The sequence below is a fragment of the Sitodiplosis mosellana genome, unplaced genomic scaffold (genome assembly GCF_009176505.1).
Source record: "Sitodiplosis mosellana isolate CC-2019 unplaced genomic scaffold, AAFC_SMos_1.0 Smas_scaffold_5, whole genome shotgun sequence".
Classification (NCBI taxonomy): domain Eukaryota; kingdom Metazoa; phylum Arthropoda; class Insecta; order Diptera; family Cecidomyiidae; genus Sitodiplosis; species Sitodiplosis mosellana.
The window spans coordinates 5,622,489-5,642,014 of record NW_022595248.1 but is presented as its reverse complement, the minus strand read 5'-3'; the positions used below and the strand labels follow the sequence as shown (position 1 = coordinate 5,642,014).

The 19,526-nt window shown below is 36.9% G+C and overlaps 5 protein-coding genes and 1 long non-coding RNA gene across 11 annotated transcripts; 2 read left to right on the top strand and 4 right to left on the bottom strand.

Moving 5' to 3' along the window:
* Positions 1 to 1,978: 1,978 nt before the first annotated feature.
* Positions 1,979 to 6,298, bottom strand: LOC129567118 (bromodomain-containing protein 7). Of its 4 annotated transcripts, XM_055443720.1 has the most exons (7): positions 6,078 to 6,297; positions 5,613 to 5,653; positions 4,901 to 5,316; positions 3,762 to 4,827; positions 3,250 to 3,662; positions 2,549 to 3,118; positions 1,979 to 2,438 (listed from the first exon to the last, which is right to left on the bottom strand). In XM_055443720.1, exons 3-7 carry the CDS (start codon positions 4,953 to 4,955, stop codon positions 2,170 to 2,172), a joined length of 2,373 nt encoding a protein of 790 aa, XP_055299695.1. In that variant the 5' UTR covers positions 4,956 to 5,316; positions 5,613 to 5,653; positions 6,078 to 6,297; the 3' UTR covers positions 1,979 to 2,169. The 4 variants fall into 4 exon arrangements, with proteins under 4 accessions (XP_055299695.1, XP_055299697.1, XP_055299693.1 ...); XM_055443722.1 differs by lacking the exon at positions 5,613 to 5,653 and having other exon boundaries at positions 4,901 to 5,066; positions 6,090 to 6,298; XM_055443718.1 differs by lacking the exon at positions 5,613 to 5,653.
* Positions 6,299 to 6,758: 460 nt separating this feature from the next.
* LOC129566745 (voltage-dependent anion-selective channel-like) lies at positions 6,759 to 10,294 on the bottom strand. Its single transcript, XM_055442942.1, has 4 exons — positions 10,165 to 10,294; positions 7,683 to 8,230; positions 7,396 to 7,574; positions 6,759 to 7,289 (listed from the first exon to the last, which is right to left on the bottom strand). Exons 2-4 carry the CDS (start codon positions 8,228 to 8,230, stop codon positions 7,168 to 7,170), a joined length of 849 nt encoding a protein of 282 aa, XP_055298917.1. The 5' UTR covers positions 10,165 to 10,294; the 3' UTR covers positions 6,759 to 7,167.
* A 263-nt stretch (positions 10,295 to 10,557) lies between these two features.
* On the top strand, positions 10,558 to 12,375 carry LOC129566747 (inactive glutathione S-transferase D3-like). 2 transcript variants are annotated; one of them, XM_055442946.1, is made up of 5 exons: positions 10,558 to 10,596; positions 11,347 to 11,401; positions 11,459 to 11,716; positions 11,797 to 11,967; positions 12,049 to 12,375. In XM_055442946.1, the coding sequence occupies exons 2-5, from the start codon at positions 11,360 to 11,362 to the stop codon at positions 12,190 to 12,192; spliced, it is 615 nt and encodes a 204-aa protein (XP_055298921.1). In that variant the 5' UTR covers positions 10,558 to 10,596; positions 11,347 to 11,359; the 3' UTR covers positions 12,193 to 12,375. The 2 variants fall into 2 exon arrangements, with proteins under 2 accessions (XP_055298921.1, XP_055298920.1); XM_055442945.1 differs by lacking the exon at positions 10,558 to 10,596 and adding an exon at positions 11,097 to 11,234.
* Positions 12,300 to 13,554, bottom strand: LOC129566748 (uncharacterized). Its single transcript, XR_008687765.1, has 2 exons — positions 13,129 to 13,554; positions 12,300 to 13,054 (listed from the first exon to the last, which is right to left on the bottom strand). It is a non-coding gene; the product is annotated as an uncharacterized LOC129566748 (long non-coding RNA).
* Positions 13,555 to 13,680: 126 nt separating this feature from the next.
* LOC129566746 (glutathione S-transferase 1-like) lies at positions 13,681 to 15,016 on the top strand. The gene is made up of 5 exons (XM_055442943.1): positions 13,681 to 13,861; positions 13,978 to 14,032; positions 14,097 to 14,354; positions 14,455 to 14,625; positions 14,757 to 15,016. Exons 1-5 carry the CDS (start codon positions 13,827 to 13,829, stop codon positions 14,898 to 14,900), a joined length of 663 nt encoding a protein of 220 aa, XP_055298918.1. The 5' UTR covers positions 13,681 to 13,826; the 3' UTR covers positions 14,901 to 15,016.
* Positions 15,017 to 15,137: 121 nt separating this feature from the next.
* LOC129566743 (cytochrome P450 4V2-like) lies at positions 15,138 to 18,687 on the bottom strand. Of its 2 annotated transcripts, none has more exons than XM_055442940.1 (3): positions 17,561 to 18,687; positions 17,058 to 17,469; positions 15,138 to 15,326 (listed from the first exon to the last, which is right to left on the bottom strand). In XM_055442940.1, the coding sequence occupies exons 1-3, from the start codon at positions 18,474 to 18,476 to the stop codon at positions 15,140 to 15,142; spliced, it is 1,515 nt and encodes a 504-aa protein (XP_055298915.1). In that variant the 5' UTR covers positions 18,477 to 18,687; the 3' UTR covers positions 15,138 to 15,139. The 2 variants fall into 2 exon arrangements, with proteins under 2 accessions (XP_055298915.1, XP_055298916.1); XM_055442941.1 differs by having other exon boundaries at positions 17,058 to 17,466.
* Positions 18,688 to 19,526: the final 839 nt, after the last annotated feature.

The window sequence follows — 19,526 nt, the reverse complement described above, 5'->3', positions numbered from 1 at the left end:
AAAAAGATTGAAAGCGATGTTAATTTGTCAGTTTTTTTTTCCACTTCTTCTTCTTCTTCTTCTTCTTCTTTTCCGTCTTCTTCTATTTTCAATTCATCAGCTTTTCTCCACTCATTACAGTAATTTTCACAATGTTTTTATAAGTCTCGTAACAGGAATTCCCGTTCCAGCCGTTTTTCATTCACACGCCACGAACAAAACACTAAATTCTTTTGCTCATTATAAATTTTCGCGTAGCTACTTTTTTGTGTTAGTTTCTGATTTCTCCCCGATTTAAGTTTTACGTTATCACTGTTCACAACCTATTCGCTTCATTAAAAACAATTAAATTTTCGCAAAGTTCAAACAATCAAGTGGATGAATGTCGTTTGTCTTTTTTTGAGAATCAACGCTTGAACGAAAAACCAAATCAACAGAAGAACAACGAAGAGGAGATTTTCTTTGGGATGGTGTGAAAGATAGAATATGATGACAGAAAAAGTGAAAGTTCCTGCTGTTTGAGGCGCTTATTAAATCAACAAATCGCTTGAATTTCTCCAATAAAGCTGTTGAATATATATATTTATATATCAGTATGGGTTCCTCGAGACACAACAACAATTTGTGCAGCGAGAGAATAATGATATGAAAAAAAAAATAACAAACTGTAACAACGGGCAAACGACACCGAATTGTGAAGATTGACGAAGAAGACGACGATGATGACTACGATAATGGTTGGAAAATGTGCGCTACGAACCAAATAAAAACATAACGAACGCAAGAAATCATCCGAATAAATTCGCGGCTGTTGCAAAACTGAATTGTGTGCGCGCCTTCTGAAGTTGAATGCTGTTGGGCGATGATATTCGAATACGAATCATATGGTTTTGGCTGGAGGGAAAAAATGTCAATGAAAAGCTTTTCAATAGTGTTTTCTCACTCGCACACCGTGCATCGCTTGCCTCGTACAACGCTACGCTTTCCATTTGTTTTCGTTTGGTGTGCTATCGTTTTACTCGCTTTGTGCTTGTGTTCAATGCGTCCATGTATTTGTGTTAGGGGGTGCTATTGGTAGGATGACTACCACTCGAAACGAAAGTGAGACAGATTCGATGTGCATTTGTATTTGTTGGCAGTCGTTGTGAGTGTGTTTCAAAACGCTTTTGTGTGCGTGAATGCACAAAGCTATGGTGTTTTCCACATTTTGATCGCTGACTAGTCTGTGGTCGACTTACAGAATTGCGTTCAGTCTATAGCACTGTAAATGGATTCGAATTCATTGCCAACTGTACATGGAATATGTTTGTGTGCGAGAGTATACATATATTCACAGGAACACGTACATGTTCTAGCCCGAAAGCTTTTTCCTCTATCCATCGAAAGCTATGCGTAGCACACAGTGTAACATATAGCGATTTGTTTATAGTTCATGCTCCTCGACATCCTTGTTTTTATTATGTGTGGTTAGTGTAAATGTGTGTAGAGGGAAATTGGATCTACTTGCCACTGGATAAACTTGAAAACAGTGAACGCGACTGCGAAGAATTGAGAGTGCGTGTGACATGTTTTGCATGTATTGAAGTTCACACACACACACCGAGAGAGGCACTAATATACAGCCAAACACATTAGAACTTGACCGAATCAGAGCGAGAACAAGAAAAAAATGCTCCAACGAGTGATGCAACCAAGGATTGATGTCGTCATCACCTCCAGCTATGACGCAATTTATTGCGACTTTGCACCTTGGCACACTTTTCCGTTGATAGATGGAATCAATTTTTCAAATGAAAACACCGTTGAACATCCATTACGATTGCTACGCACAAATCGATGTGAACACAAAATATTTTTCACAGCATCCCACCTGATTGATACGCTTGAAATGGGATATGAACATGAACACGCATTGAATGAAGAAGACATCAAATAAAGCGTTGGTTTTTTTGTTCTTTTTTTTATTATTATTTGAATGTATTTTAAAATTCATACGACATACAGATTTACACAATCAATTTTATTACTAAATGGTCTGACATTATTCGTATGGCAGTCGGACAGACACGTGTACAATTTAGGCTTTGATTGCTTTCATCATTATTGCCTCCAATCATGAACCATTGAGATGGTGAAAAATGTGAACCAAAAGGGGAAAAATTAATTGTAAATAAATTAAGTTTAGTGGATTTAAGCCATAAGCATTTGATCGATGCCAACATCGTCAGCGGCAGCCGCTGCAAGGCTCGTTGTGTCACTTTCAAGAAATTCCCGCAATTCACTTTCGAGATCAACCTGAGGTTCTGTCGACACAGCGTTCGACACATTTTGTATATCGTTCGATGATGTGTCCGCATCGATTTCCATCGCTATTGACTCATCATTCGTCTCTGCCGGCAACTTATCAGTAGGTGATGTACTTTTGTTTTCCTCAAATCCATTCAGTGGCTCCAAACCAACTGTAATTGACAATTTTCGATTAAAATCAACAATATTCCATTGAAATCATTTTTCAAAATCGTTTTTAAAAATTCAAATTTAAATCCTCTTGATTTACAATGAAACATACCATTCGATAGTCCCATCGCTTTTCTCAAAGCATGCGGCGTGACGAGAGATGATGGTGGTAAATCCTTTACGATTTCTTTCAAATTATTGGTGACTTGAGCGGCTAGCTCGAGTTCATCCTCACTCGGATGGGCAATATTCGATAAATGTGTCGGCAGATTTTGTGACAAACGCTCATTTTGCACCTGGCGCAGTCGTCCAAGCAACTCGGAATTGTTTTCCAATCGATTCTCCAATGTTTTATAGATTTCGAATGTTTTTATCTCTTCTTCCAAGCCACCGAGGAACTCAACATTCAAACCCAAATCGCTAAGTGTGCGCAGATTGTTGAAATCGATTTTCACATCTTTGAACTTTTCGTTTTCGTCATCGGCCGGTGGATTGGGGAACGTTCGCTGCAATTCATTATGCTCGAATTTTTGCCGCGAACTCTCCGTGAGCGTGGCCATTGTTTTTCGATGCTCACCATTTGTGAGATAGTCTAAGAGGCTATTCGCTAGGAAACTCCCGTGTTGGCTATCCTTGGTGAATTCGATTATACTAGCTGCATACTCTGAACTGGCTTCGTCACCTGGAATCGAAGCAGAAACGATTCGTTATTGATCGAAATGAAAAATTATTAGATCGAAAAAAATCGAATTTATCTCAATATATTAAATCAGGAATAACTGAGGAGTCTATTTATGCTGTTCAAACACTTACCGTATGTGTTCAGCACCAGTTCACTTTCTTCCTTGCTCAAATTGGCAAATCGCGAATCATAAATCGGCGCAAATGAGCAATACGTGCCGTAATTTAGAGGTTTAACGATCTTTGCATTATTCCGTCGATCTTCCCGGAAACTTTGCAATTGGCCAGTTCCGCTCTGCAATTTGCCGGTGAACGCACCAAGTGATACGACCCGTTCGGGACACGAATTTTCTACATCAACTATAATATTCATGCTCGTTGTACCATCTTTTTTCTGTCTTAAGAAACCCATTTTATTCGATCGTTTGCGTTCGGAGATTTTTTTCTTCACTTTAGCAGCTGCATCTTGGACTTGAGCGAGAATTTCGTCTGGCGTTAAATCGTCAAGGAATGGATCGAATCGCGATTTTGGCTCATTTTCCAACCTGAAGAATTAGAAGAAAAAGATTTAGATCTTAGTAAACTAAATTTTTTCCAATCAAAATATCAAAAAAAAAAAATACATGAATTAGTGGGTTGTTTACCTGATATTCTGGCGTTTAACCTCCTCTTCGAGTTGAGCAATATTTACTTCGTCAACACCGGTCGACATTGATTCATCGGCCGAATCGACCAACATGTGCAAATCATTGTCGTGTTGGCTTTGCGACCAATCGAAACCCAATTCGGTGACTGTGAGCTCTTGCAAATAAATTTGCAGCGGTTTCAATCGAAGAAGATTGCCTGGTTTCAGCATTTTCAAACCAACATGCAGAAGTTTTTTGGCCGCAATGTGATACACCGTATCCTCTTGATTGTACCGCATTGCATTGGTGCAAATTAATTTAAAGTCATCAATGAACTCGGTCAACGTTTGATATTTGCTGTCATCAATTTTCGAACGAATGGTAAAAAAGTCCATCGGCGTAGCGATAATATTTGAATATCCGGGTGCAATGTCATCGGAAACGGGCCACGCGAAAAATTGTTGCGTATCTTTTTTCTCGAGCAAACTCAATAAATGGTTCAAAAGTTTTGACAATGGTCTTTGCCGTACTTTTAGCACACAAACTCTGGCTTCGCGCCCACTATCACTGGTCGATGACGGTGATTTCAAACTATCCGAACGCACGCTACTCACACTCGGGCTCTGTTCACTGGCCAACGGATCGAGAATGGGTGATTTCAATGGTAAAGTCAATAGTGGCGTTCGTGACACCGATATCGATGCCGGGCTAGCACTATCGCTTAGCACTGGATTGTATCGCAACGTACTGTCACTTTGAAATTGTGCACTATCCTCATTTATACTGAAATCCTCTTGGCTTGATTCGTCCTGTTCGTTCTCTGTGCGATCTCGCGACTCGTCCCGGTGGCGCCGTTTCTCCTTGTGATGTTTATGCTTCTTTTCACGGTCTTTTTTCTTCTTTTTCTTCTTCGATTTCTTGTGTCGCTCTGGATAGTCCATCAAAAGGCCCAAACTTTCTGGCTGAATGCCACCATACTGCTGAGGTGATTCGCTGCTTGCATATTCGGGCGTTGAACTATTCCCGGTGCCAACTTTCAGAATCAACTTCAAACTTGGGGGCCTCTCCAAACAAAATGGTTGATCTAAAATGCAACAACAAAAATTTTCAACATTTTTTTCCATTGAAAAACACTTAAAAATGAATGGAAAACCAACCTTCATATCTTTCTCGCCGCTCTGATTTATGTTTTTTGTGCTTTTTCGATCCCATCTCTTGACTTAAACAATAGTTTGTATATTGTTCGGCAATTGTGATAACTTAGCGTCTGTCTACTATTTACGAGCCTTTCCGTTGTGGAAACGCTGTAAATTCACTGGTAAACTACTTTAAACAACAATTATATGGATTTTATTACAATTTTCTGTTAATATCTCTGGTATTTATACATAGAAAACAAAAAATTCATATCAAGGTCCCGGTTTATGTGTGAATTTTCTGATTTGGCTTGTCCATCACTAAAAAAACACGCATATTTGACAGTTGAATGTTTGACTCGTCTGCAATTGTAGAGGTCGCTGCAAGCACCCAAAGGAGGGAATCGGATTCAAATTCACACAGCCGTTTATCTCGACTTCAAATGGAAATTATTATGAGAAAGTTTACATGATGTAATTTAATTTAGTTTAATTTTTTTTTAATATTTTTTCTATTTAACTTCAAATCCAATCAAAATTGAACCATTCAAGTTTTGTTTCTGAAATTGCGTTGAAAATATCACAACAAATAATATGTGGATTTACACATAAATTGTCCCTATTAACAAAATCTGTCGTTCATCAATAAGCAGATGTCACGTCAAATGCCTGGGACTTACATTATTTTGAATTCTATTGAATTAATTTAAAATGTAAATAAAAACCGTTTTACCCATTGTGAATAAAAAAAAAATTGTACAAAATTGTATTATGCTGTAAAAGTATTGAAATATTGATACAGTCTGATCAGTAATCACTTCAATCGTTTTGCATTTGGATTGTCATTATTATTACACCGTGTGACAAAATAAAAGTTGTTGTTTTGCACATTGGGGTTTTGAATGCACGTTGTTAGAGGACCTCAAAACAAACATTTTTTTAGATAAATTTCTTATTCAGACGTCTTCCGGAGAAAGTAAAAATGGAGAAGTGTTTGTTTTGAGGTCCTCTAACAACGTGCATTCAAAACCCTAATGTGCAAAACAACAACTTTTATTTTGTCGCACGGTGTTAGGATTGTGTGATCCGGTTACTTATTATTTCTTCAACGGTGTCACTTCATGCTCACTACAAAACACGATGCGCATGTGACACTCGCTAAATGCAATCATAAATGAACAATGCAAATACACATCACCTTATTACGCACCTAACAAACCCACTACACAGCATTAATAAACTACACAAGTTGAGGTATAGGTTGTCACTGTCGATATTTGCAAAACATTATTTGTATTCTACTAAACTAAACGCACATGCATCCTCGATAATGGTATCAAAAATGATTCAATGAACGAACCCCTGAACCATCAATCGAAATGTTATCAACTCAATTAAATGAGTGCGAATCAAATGAGTTGATACAGTTTGGAATCGTTTGTTTGCAATTATTTGTTTACACTTACAAAACGCTGATAAGGATATTCAATACATTTGCAGTGACAGACACGCTCATTTGGGTTCTTTAAAAATATACATCACCTATGATGCAAATAGACGCCGTAAATTCGACCCATAAAGTCAAAAGTTGAAAGCAAAACAATTCATGTCGACAGCGTTGGCTCAACATATCCAATTATCCCATTGCTATCGAACTCAGCTCGTTGTAATAGCAAATTTAATGCTCATACTTACACTTCATGTCCACATTTACACTGTCACTGTATAAGATGTGCTCAGTGATATACAAACGCATTTCCAATGAAATCTGCCTACTTAAAATGCTCGTCTCCTAAGATTACAATTCAAATCAAATTCACAGATTCGTTCTCCTTAATGCAAAAATGGACGCGTCTAACATCAAAAACCGACAAAAATGTGTACTTTTGTTCATTTTTTATTTATATTGATAGAATTTTTCTAATTTATTGAATTAGTTAGGAATACCATTCTGTATGTTCGACCGTTATCTATTCATCTTCAATCGATTGTAAATGAATGCAAAGTGGCAAAGAAAAAAATCAAAGTAAAGCGAATTCTAAACATCCAAATTCAAATGCATTGCTCACTTGATCTATAAAAGGTTGAATTTCAATGAAATTATGTAACTTATTTAACCAGATCTATCGAACGGATGCAATTTTATTTTGATTCTTTTTTGTTTTGTAATCGAGCTTTTTAATTTGTTTAAAATGTTTTTGAACAACATCTCTAAAATGGACAAAATAAACGGTCAATTATCGCGATTAGGTGAAGATTATTTTTCTGTTGTTCAGCTGCGAACCATCTTAAGCTTCGAGCTCAAGAGCGATGCCCACTTTGTGACCGCCAGCGTTGAAGTTCTTGCCATCAACCAATGTGCTCAATGCCAACAAGACACCTGGGCGAATCTTTGTTTGGAATCCAAGACCTGTGACAAAGAAAATGAACATTTGCCGTTAATTTTCGAAATTATTAGACATTCTTCTTCAATTGAAGAGAAGACAATTTTCAAGAGTTGGATATAGTGTACTAACCAATAAGGCTGTCATTGCTGATCTTAGCGCGAACGCTGGAGTTCTTGTCCAAAGAGTATTGGGCGCCAATGCCGAATTTGGTGGCGTTCGATCCAGAAGTCCATGCCAATTGAACACCGGCGTTCAAGTCATCGTTGACCTTGTGGAAAATGGATCCATTGAATTCTTGGCCATCTTTCCTGCATTTTCAAAATCGAAATAGAAATTAAACATTAGTTGAATACAAATCAAAAGTAATGATTCAAAGTGCTAAAATCAAAACAGAGAGAAAAAAATGCTACACTTACACGGTGGTGGTAACGGCGAGTTCTTTGTTTGTGTATGCCAATGCGAAGTTGTTTGTGACCAATTTGGTCTTTTGCGTATCGAAAGCAGTTTGATAACCGGCCAACCAGCCTTCGTATCCAACGACGGCGCTAGCATTGATTACTGGGCCAGCCAAATCCAAGTTAACATCGCTGTTCACTTGAAGCAAATCATGTCCATACGAAGCCTTAACCTTGCCGGTTTTGTTGCCGGATTGTGGTGCAAATGTACCTTCGAATGTCAATTTCAAGCCTTTCAAGAATTTATCGTTGTGGCTGACATCCGTGAACAATGTATTGTCTGTGTTCCATTTTTCCGTGAATGTCAAACCATATTCGGGGACTTTGTATTTGGTTTCAAGTGAACCGAATACTTTGCCAGTTTCCTGGTTTGAGTGACCGCTGGTCGAGAATTCAACACCGGTATCGGTCTTTGTTTTCACATCCAATTTCCAGACACCAAAGTTGTATCCCTTGTTGAATACATCACGGGCACTTTTGCCAAGATCAGCATATGTTGGTGGAGCCATCTGAAATGAAAACCATAAAACAGAACGGGAAAAAAACAGCGTTAGTTTAAATGCGGAATGTGTGTGAATTTGGTTGAGAGTAAAACGACCGATTATCATCGTGTAATATCTTGCATTGAGTCATTAACATTTTGACACGGTGTAAACAAACTCTATCCGCACGTTGTTAGTGCGACGGAACGGTAGATGGAAGACGAGAAGAAAACAAAATTCGCAACAGCGACATTCTAAAAATATGCAGCAAAACGCCAGCCCATCGTCGTCGTCGTTACACCGAATTGCATGTATCGAACTTGAAAAATTCAACAGACATCGATATAAAAATAACAACTGCAAAGACTGAGAGATGAAGAGAGAGTGTGTGAAAAGGGCACAATGATGCATTCTAAGTATTTGCATTTGTGGATGGGTGAAGGGAAAACGTGCAGCAAAAATAGCAACTGAATGTCTCTATTGATTTAAAGGAAAGGTCATTGTTTCAATCGATGCGGCCTACGTGTATTTTGTCTGAGCGTATGGCCATAATTCCAATTGAAATTTAATTGAGGCTGAATTAATGGGCATTCGTTGAAGAAAACGTAGATTGTACTCAAATCAAATGCTTTTTTTGCCGATTTCTGTATTTGTCATTTGTAATTTTTGTTGTCATCGAGCATATTCTCGGGATGACGTTGTGAAAGTCAGTGTAAATATTGTGAAACTCAATGGCGAGATTGATATTGACATAAGCGTAGAGCAAAAAAAAAGAGTAATGTACACACGAGGTTCACTTGACAAAATCCGAACGACGATAGCTCGTTAGTACGACGGTACGCTGTTCGCACTCATTGTGTCGGATTTGAATGAACGGTTTATTATTAATAGCAGCAAAAAAATAACAAATCATCGGTCTTCAACAAACAACAATCGTTTCCCTTGAAATTACGCACAATTTAGGCTCTTCGTGAACATTGGTTATGTTTTCAACGTTTGAAAAATATCACGTGATTCTTCGGTTTCATAAGAATGACGAAAGAACTGATTAAGAAAATGAAATTTGACCATCGAGTAAGAAAAGAAGAAAAATCGAAACGAAAATCCGCAGAAAAAAAAACAATTAAATTTCACAATGATAAAGTATTGGTTTTGGTTGCACATTTCTACAGTAAAAATCCATTGGGTATGCATGAGAAGTGATGCATAGTATAGAAATTATTGCAAACTAGGGCAACGTTACATTTGTTCTGTATTTTATTGATTTTTCCATGGTGTGCGCCGTTATTCTTCTTCCCTTTCCCAAATCGACCGAGAGAAAAGTATTGCTCGCTATATGGATATACACACACCATCATCGTCGTCGTCATCATCATCGTGTATTTACATTATATAACATGTGGTCTACATGACGATTGATCCAGTTCACATACAGCAAAATGACAAAACCCAAAAAATTTAAATCATCAATTGCGATTAAGTGTCTTGCTTTTCGCAAAAGTAAAACAATTGCGTTTGATAAATTCATCAGATACGCACAGCGTCACCATTGATACGTCAAACGAAGAACAGAAAAAAAAGCCGCAAAATGTTACGTAACCATAAAATTCGTTTTATCCAATGCCATTTTTTTCTTATCCAACATTATCTTTGATTCACAAAAAAGTTCACTTTACAAATTCACGAGCATTGTTTTAATCGAAAAAATTTCGTACAGTGGATGAAATGGTAATTTTTCTTCGTTCGAAGTTTTTTTTTCTTCTCTGTCTCTTTTGCTTGCCCTTTCATTGCAACTTTCAATGGTAGAACATTCGATGTCACACGCTGTTCAAAATTGCAAAAAGCATTTTTTTTCTCTCGGTCTCATTTCGTCGTAAAACCACGATGATTTACCCAATTTTACACTTTTTTTTCGTTGTTGATTTATGGAGTTGAGTGAAAATTAAGAGGTTGCTACTTACTTTGAATTTTTTTTTTGGAGATTTTAGTTTTGGGTTAAATTTAGGTACTGAAGCACAAATACACAATTCGAACCGAATCGCTCAAAAGCCGACACACGAACTTCTCAACTAGTCTTTAGTCAGGGTATGCCAAGGCTTGTCGCGTATTAAATATTGCGTATGTATTTGGCAGTGTATACGAGAACCAACATGAAGTTGGCTCTCACACAAACCGATTCATCCCAAGTAACCATATATTGCTATCTTTGTTGTGAAATCATTCAGTTTTCAATACTTTCAGCTGTTTGTTCTTACTTTCGAATCAAAATAATTTTTTTTAATTTTTTTTCCTGCTATTCTAGTTAATATTTATTTAACAAAATAAATCAAGTGAAAACAACTATCTTTCTTTACAGAAATAGCGTTGATTGCACACTAGTCATGAAGAATTAGGTAATTTTATTCTAACATAATGTTATGCACATTTATCTTATTGATTTGTAATCATTTAGACAATTTGTATTAATCATGTTGTTCAATTTAATTAATCGTTAGATTTGCCATCATCATGCAAACAATTTATTTATTATTTCGAACAATTTGCAATTTATTTTTTAATTAAAAAATCGACTGAAAATACATCTCTCTATTGTTTTTTGAATACTTCAAGTTCGAAGTTGTCTTGATCAATCGGATCTATTTTTCTCTTGATTCCAGTGGTAGAATATTCAGAAGAAATTTCAATTCTCCATTAAGATGGAATCATTTGAAACGATAAAAAACGAAGAAATCATTTGAATTTTTTCACAACTGAACGAATACAGAAACGATCTTTTTGAAAAAGACGACAATTATGTGATGGTATTTGTGTGGTTTGCATGTGTTAAACTTCAACAACATATGAAAAATGATATTTCATTTTTACTCCAGCCGATGAAGCTTCATATTGAAGCGCTACAGTGTAGTTTGTGTGTCAAATCACTTATCAGGCTGCTAAAAGATATAAGAGAAGAAAGTGGAAAATTGTCATACTAAAGTTCAGAATTGTTATTCAGAATGACACCTTTGGTCTTGTATTACTTCCCGAGCAGGTGGAATAGAATTCTCTTATTGTTGCTGCATATTGAATTGGAACAAAAATGAACATTGCAAGTATTCTGTTATGGTGTTCGATAATTTTTTGTATGTTTTTCTTTCTTTCAGTGGACCTTGTCGCATGGCACTTAGCGCAATAAGATGTTTGGGCCTTGATGTTGAGGTATTTCAAAGTCATTAAATGTCATTTACTTAATATAATGAATTTTCTTTGATTTAGATTCGCGAGATCGATTTGCTCGCGAAAGAACAGCTGAAAGAAGACTTTATCAGAATTAATCCGCAACACACGGTGCCAACGCTTGATGATGATGGCTTCATTTTGACTGAATCTCGAGCAATTGCCTTATATTTGGTGGAAAAGTATTTCCCGAACGGTCATTCCTTGTATCCAAAAGATGTGAAACAACGAGCTTTAATCAATCAGCGTTTGCAATTCGATTGTGGCACTCTTTATCCTCGAATCAAAGCTATTCAAGTAAATCCATGAATTAACCATAATTTGGTCAGCCGATTTTACAGAATTCCTACATAAACCAACTGTTCATATTTTTTTAGTGGAAAATCATGTACACTGGAGCAACAACAATCAATGAAGAAGACCGTCAAAATGCGTATAAGGCTCTGGAAATGTTGAATACATTCTTGGATGGTAATAAATATCTTACCGGCAGTGAAGAGCCAACATTGGCTGATGCGATCACTTTTGTTTCGGTGACCAACGTTGTTGTAAGTTTTGACAAATATTTAGATTAAAAAGAGAACTTTAAGGTAGGAGACTTAATCTATTTGTTGTCGTTTTTCTTGTAGAAATTGGGCAATGACCTGAGCAAATTTCCAAACATAGCCGCTTGGTTTGAGCGCTGTAAAGCACTACCATCTGCCGCTGATAACTTTGCCGGTGCAAAATTGATGGAAGAAAGAGTGAGAAGCACCTTGACTGAAAATTTATAAATTGTTCGAATGAGATCATCTCATTAGGAGACTTCTGTGAGAACACTGAAATATTCATTTGAAAATGTTATCATTTTAAATATGGGCCAATGGTAAAAAGCAGAAAATACGTAATAAAACCACAATAATTTTTTTATATTTCAAAATTGTAAATAAAACTGTACATATTTATTGACTGCGTGACGTTTGGTTGAAGTGTTTTGATTTGTGACCTTTGACCTTGGAAATAATATAAAATATGTCGATCAGAGGAAACGGTGTGAAGAACCCGTTCAAATTCTTATGAAGAACAGCGTAGTCTTCTATGGATATGGACGAAAAGCGAATTTGTTTGATTGCGTCGCCCAGTTCGGTGCGTAAACCTGCCATATTTGCTGCACTTTTCCCATTTCTTTCACAAGCAGAACGAGCCCATGAAATGCACGCGTGGAAAATGTCAATTTCCTTACAATTCAATGAATCTAATTTTAAAATTTCGATCAAATATTCGCGATCACAATCGATAAAATCCCTGGTATGAACCAGCATCTTGGCATTCGAGATGATATGAAGTTGACACAAATCTTTCAATACTTTAATATCATACAGAACCGCCAATTGAAAGCTAAAGCACAAGTTTTCCATTGTCACCGATTCCAAAAGAAAATTGATGCATTCAATATTTTCATCTGGTTGCAAGCCATAGAACTGAGCTTTGTATTTTGGACTGAATGCTGCTAATACACAACGATGCGCCCGAATTGGTTCCGTGTCCACGATAAATGTTATATCTCCCGTTTCGTCTCTATCCAAATATAATCGGTCTAAAGTTTGTTTGATCAACGGATATTATTATTCGATTTTTTGTCCATTGTCAGAAGGTCTACCTGTGGAAGAAAATAAAGTTTAAAAGTATATAGTGGTTCATGTTGATCAGTCAATAATTGTGGGTGTTACATTCCTTGAAAACAATGTAAGCAAACAATTCAACAACAACAAAACCAACAGTTAATTCTTTTAGTTTAAATGTTCTTCATATTGCGCAAATGCATACGACACTCTCTCCCTCTCTCTGACAGCTCAAATACTTGAGAATAGATGATTCTACGGATTTTCGGTATGATTATTAAACATAGATAAAAGGTTTTGGTTGATATATGGCCGTTGTATATATTTGAAGGAATTCAGTTGAACTCAATTGCTGAGATAACAGAATGTGAGCAACCAGCGTTATTCGATTTATGTCTGCATTTATTAACAACTCATTAGAATTTGATTTAAGCTGCGAAAAAAAACATTTACAGATATGTGTGTTTAGGAAATGATAATTTCCTTATAAGCTGAAAGTTAAATTGACCAAACAGATCAGTTCATAATTCACCAAATATGACATACACTCTTCAAATACGAATGCATGTAACAGAATGAAGTTGACCGCGCAACCGTTCTGCAACCAAAAAAAATCACAAACAAACAAGTTGAGTTGCTGAACGTAATGCTCTGTTGGTTAGTGTGTATGTATGTATGTATGTTACTTCACGTACAAACGAAATCTTGTTTTGAGTTGGTCCAGTGTCGCTCCGTGACTAGAATTTCAGTCAATTTTATACGTCGCTCTCTTGTAGCTCGCCGGAAAGAAAACAATTAATTAAACTATGTCACCGCTTGTATTATATTACTTTGCTCCAAGGTATGAAAATACTGTAAATCAAATAGAATACAATCGACAGCTAGATCGACAGTGCTTTCAAATATAAACAGTAATTAAATGTTGAATTGTCGAAATTCTTTTTTTTCTCATTCCAGTGCACCTTGCCGTATTGCGCTAAGCACCATCAGATGTTTGGACTTGGATGTTGAGGTGAATGACCCTGTGCACGATGACAATGTCAAATGTTGTAAATAATTTGGTTTCTTCCCAATAGCTTCGTATCGTTGATCTATTTAAAAAAGAGCAACTCCAAGAAGAATTTGTGAAATTAAATCCGCAACACACGGTACCAACGCTGGTCGACGATGGGTTTGTTTTGATTGAATCGCGAGCCATTGCCATTTATTTGATTGAAAAGAACTTCCAAAGTGGGCATTCATTGTATCCCAAAGATGCAAAGGAACGAGCATTGATCAATCAAAAATTGCAATTCGATTGTGGTACTCTTTATCCACGGATTCGTGCGGTGTGTGTAAGTAAATTACCATGACTACTACTACGAAAAAAAGGGCCGGTTTGTAATTTGTATTCACACGACCATCGTTGTTGTTTTGTTGTTGTATTTGTGACAGTTGCCCATTTTATTTGGTGGACAAACGAAAATCTCCGACGATAATCGTCAAAAACTGTTTGATGCCGTTGAATTTTTAAATACATTCCTCGAGGGCAAGACATATGTGGCTGGCAGTGAACAACCAACCATTGCTGACTTATCCATTTTCACTTCGATAGCCAATATTGTCGTAAGTTCAATGAAATTACGTTTATTTTGAGTTGATTCATAATAATTAATTTTAATTTATTCAAGAACTTTTTGACCTTTTGACGTCGCGAATTTTTTTTTACGTTATTACAATAAATTTTCGCTTTTCAGGAACTTGGTGCTGACTTAAGCAAGTATCCGAATGTTGTTAGCTGGTATGAAACGTGCAAACAATTGCCAGGCAGTGCCGAGAATGTTGTTGGTGCTAAAGAGTTTGCTGGTAAAATTACGAGTCTATGGCAGGATAAGCTTTAAAAATTCCTGATAGAGTAAAAAAAAATGTTTCACGGTGATCAACTTTCAATTAGAACATTTATTTCAATACAAAGACATCGTTTAGGTTGTATTCAATGAATTGATACAATTTTCCTTTTTATCCAATTTGCTTTGAAAAATTAAATTCTACCATTGATATTGAATATTGAACATTTTGAAAAATTGCATTGACTCACATAAATAAATGATTCAATAATTTCGATTCAATTATAGCGCTTTTATTTGTTTGATTTCCACTCTCGTCGCTCTATTCGAATGGCATGTTTATTGCAAATTTTCAGGAGTAAAGATGGTTCAATGATCACATCAGGTAGCTTCAAGTCAGTGGTGAGTTTGAAACGCCTAAGAATATGCGACAGAGCTATTTTCAACGACGTCAATGCATAACGACTTCCAATGCAATTCCTATTTCCATCAAAGCGAAACGAGATACATTTGAAAGAAAAGATAATAATTTACGATAAATAATTGAATGCGTTAGAATAAAAAGGGCGTATGATACACTTTCGCACCGAAGCGCAACTCAAATCATTCGCAGAACAAAGTGAAACAAAATCATGTTGTTATTTGATTACGGAACACTAGTATATTGTGTGCAAACTATTTGTGTTTCGTTTTGTTCTGATAACATGTGCGGTGTGTCGTTTTGTTTTACTAACCAAATTGTATTTCACTTTGAAATGCGACGCATTTTTTTTCGATTTACGGCTGTATTGCGACCGTCTACATAGGAAGTTTGTATGAAAACCTCGGAGCGCCGCTGATATTGCATTGGCTTCTATGGCCAAATGTACACATGGAAATATCTCGAAAACGGCTGGGTTAATCGGCAAAACGGACCGTGGTGTCACTCCCGAAGGGAGTGTAAACACCCGGCTGGTTTGACGGCGTAGAATACAAATCCGGTGGAATTTCGGCTGATCCATGGATTCTCAGGATTCGACCTGATTCTAGCACTTCAATTTCTTTCATAACAAAACATAGGTAGAATGTGTTTACAGATGCACATAAAAAAGGAAGCACTGGAATCTGGCCAAATCCTGAGAATCCATGGATCAGCCGAAATTTCACCGGATTTGTATTCTAGGCCATCAAACCAGTCGGGTGTATGCACTCCCTTTAGGGAGTGACATCACGGTCCGTTTTGCCGATTCACCCAGCCGTTTTCGAGATATTTCCATGTGCAAAAATTTAATAATATTATATTCAATTGCATTGGCCTATATGGAAAAAAACTCGAGTGTCGAAAACTTATGCTATTTCGCTCACACTTATGTGCAATTTTCAAGTGTATTATAATCGGTTGTTCGACGAACAACACAGTTGCTTGCTGGTCCGATGCTGAAAATTAACGCGCAATAGACATTGCACACACCATGGCATAATTTAAGGAATTTCGATTTTTGAGTATTGACAACTGCCATTTGATCTGGGGTGATTAAAGGTTCAAATATCCGAATACATGATGAAGCTTGGAATATCTTGTCTTAGTTTTAGTATATCAGACCGATGGATTTAATTGCCAAGTATTGGAAATTGCAATGGGTTTGTGGGCAGTAGGTTGTTGTTGTTGTAATCCTGACTGCCCACAAACCCATTGCAATTTCCAATACTAAAGACAAAAAAAAGAAGAATATAGAATCCATGGATCAGCCGAAATTCCACCGGATTTGTATTCTACGCCGTCAAACCAGCCGGGTGTTTACACTCCCTTCGGGAGTGACACCACGGTCCGTTTTGCCGATTAACCCAGCCGTTTTCGAGATATTTCCATGTGTACATTTGGCCATAGAAGCCAATGCAATATCAGCGGCGCTCCGAGGTTTTCATACAAACTTCCTATGTAGACGGTCGCAATACAGCCGTAATTCGAAAAAAAATGCGTCACATTTCGAAGTGAAATACAATTTGGTTAGTAAAACAAAACGACACACCGCACATGTTATCAGAACAAAACGAAACACAAATAGTTTGCACACAATATACTAGTGTTCCGTAATCAAATAACAACATGATTTTGTTTCACTTTGTTCTGCGAATGATTTGAGTTGCGCTTCGGTACGAAAGTGTATCATACGCCCTTTTTATTCTAACGCATTCAATTAGTTTTGATGTTAAATCGCATAAATTACTTACCGTGTTCCTACGCCAAATGGAACGAACTGATAAGGATGCCAATCGGCGGAATTTTCCGGTAAAAATCGTTCTGGATAAAATTCATGTGCATTTTGACCGTAGAATTTAGCGTTTCTATGCATACGAAATGAATTTAGGTAAATTTGTGAGCCTTTCGGAATGACACCGCCGTTGATCTCAAAATCCGATGTACACTCACGTCCAATCAACGGTGCAATTGGAAAGTGTCTCATTGATTCTTTTATGACAAGCTCCAAGAAGGTCATTCGAGATAGATGACAGTTGGTCACTGGTTCATTCACGTCATCAAATATCTCACGCATTTCGTCCACAACACGCTCTTGATACTCTTGATGAATGGCTAACATTAACGTAATGCCAAAGAAAATTGTAGATGACGTATCCACACCTGCTAATAAACAAATGAGTGATGCAATATCTCATTCAAAGATCGCAATTTTAGTGATAAAGCCTCAGAGGAAAATTTTTGACCAAACACAAACCTGCTACCAAAAGTGTGTCCATTTCTTCGCAAACTTCTTCATCCGTAAATTCTTGCTCAACTTCCAATTGTAAACATTTTTGTAGAAAATTTTGGTTCTTATTCGCCTTGGCTATGGCAAGTTCGTCTTCGCCGTGCTCTAATTTTTCGGCTAAGTTCATTTTCTTATTTTCCAATGCTGTTCGGTTGAATCGGTAGAATGCTTGAAATTTCGAATCTTCCATTTTACCATCTAGTGTCAAGTGATAGATTGGAGTCCATAGCCATACTCGCTGAATGCGCTTTTGAAGAAGGTCTATGGCGGAATCGAACATATAATAAATCTCAGTGCCTTTTTTATTTTGTATGGCCGAATCAACACCGAATGAAGTGCACAATAGTGTATCAATTACTGCCCTAAACATGATCTCATGGATATCAATATTGGTACCGATCTGTCGTTCCATTAAATCGGTCATTTTTTGGAATTTCTTATTGAAAATCGGCACAAAAGTGGTGACCATTTTTGGGCCAAGTGTCGAGTTCAATTCTCGGCGATGCTTTTTCCATATGCTTGGCTGTGATGTAAATAGGCCTGTGCGATTGTGCAGAAATGTATATGGAAATGCCTTTTTTATGAACTTGTCTGAAGTTAAAATCGCTTGAAAATCCTCTGGTCGAGCCACATGAAACATACAATGGAACGGTATTGGTCCAATCCAAGCGTATGACATTTCTTCGGTTTCAGTGATGAATGACTCAAACATTTCCACATTATTTTTTCCAATCAAATCCAATCCCTTCCCAATCACTGGCCATCCTTTGACCTGATGAAACGCTCTGAGCTTTGTATGATTTAGATACACTTTCAGACACTCAATTATCATTAAAACAAACACTGTGAGCAATGAAATGAAGGACAAAATTTCACCCAACATTTTGTTTATTCAATGGATTGAACTTTTTACCACTTTATGTAATGTCTTTCACAACGATGAACTCATACAGCATTTTGTATTGTACACACGTTGCAAGATTTTCGGAAAGTTAAGTAAGTTCTTAGGAAGATTTTTGTTTTACACTTTACTAAATACCGCTGATTTTTGGTGAAACGCTTCAATGTTGGTTCCTTTCTCTTTTCTCTTTTCTCTTTTCTCTTTTCTCAATGAATAAGGTCAATAAACTGCTCGGCTAATAATCCATTCTTCGTCAAAGCATGACTTTCAACTGATAAACACAATGGATTGCCACTGTCTTTTATAGTTGTCCGTTCGAGAAGATAACAGGTTTGAACGGTTTACTTTTGATTTTAATTTTGTCCAATTTAAATTGCAACAAATAAGACACTTCGTTTTTTTTTCATCTCATCACAGGACAAACATGTGTTTTAAGATTGCTGAGCATCTCAGCATTTCGTAAGGCACGGATATATCCGAGCATATCGACGACGCATACAGTGGCGTGCAATGCTACGCGCAGCCGCAACGACTCGACCGGAATGTGTATGTTGTTGCTGCGTGCAGCCACATCAACTGAACATACTTCGGTCGAGTCGTTGCGGCTGCACGTAGTAACACACGCCACTGTATTATACAGTATGCGTCGTCGATATGCTCGGATATATCCGTGCCTTACGAAATGCTGAGATGCTCAGCAATCTTAAAACACATGTTTGTCACAGGAGAATGTTGTGTTCAAGTCTAGAATTTTGTCGGGGTTATTGTCATTTTAATGGTTTAATACCATCTCACGCCCGGTTCAGCCAACTATAGATTTATTTTGAAGATGGTATTAAGTTCAATTTATAATTGACAGAAATCTGAAGAACAAGTTTTATGCAGTCATGATGCATCACCAAATCTATATATAAATTCAACAGCAATGCACAAACCTGATGAATAAAGAGTATTTTGGACGTCAGACATCTCATTCAAATCCAAGTGAATTAGTTCTTAATATTATTATTAAATCTTCCAAGGAGTGAAGGT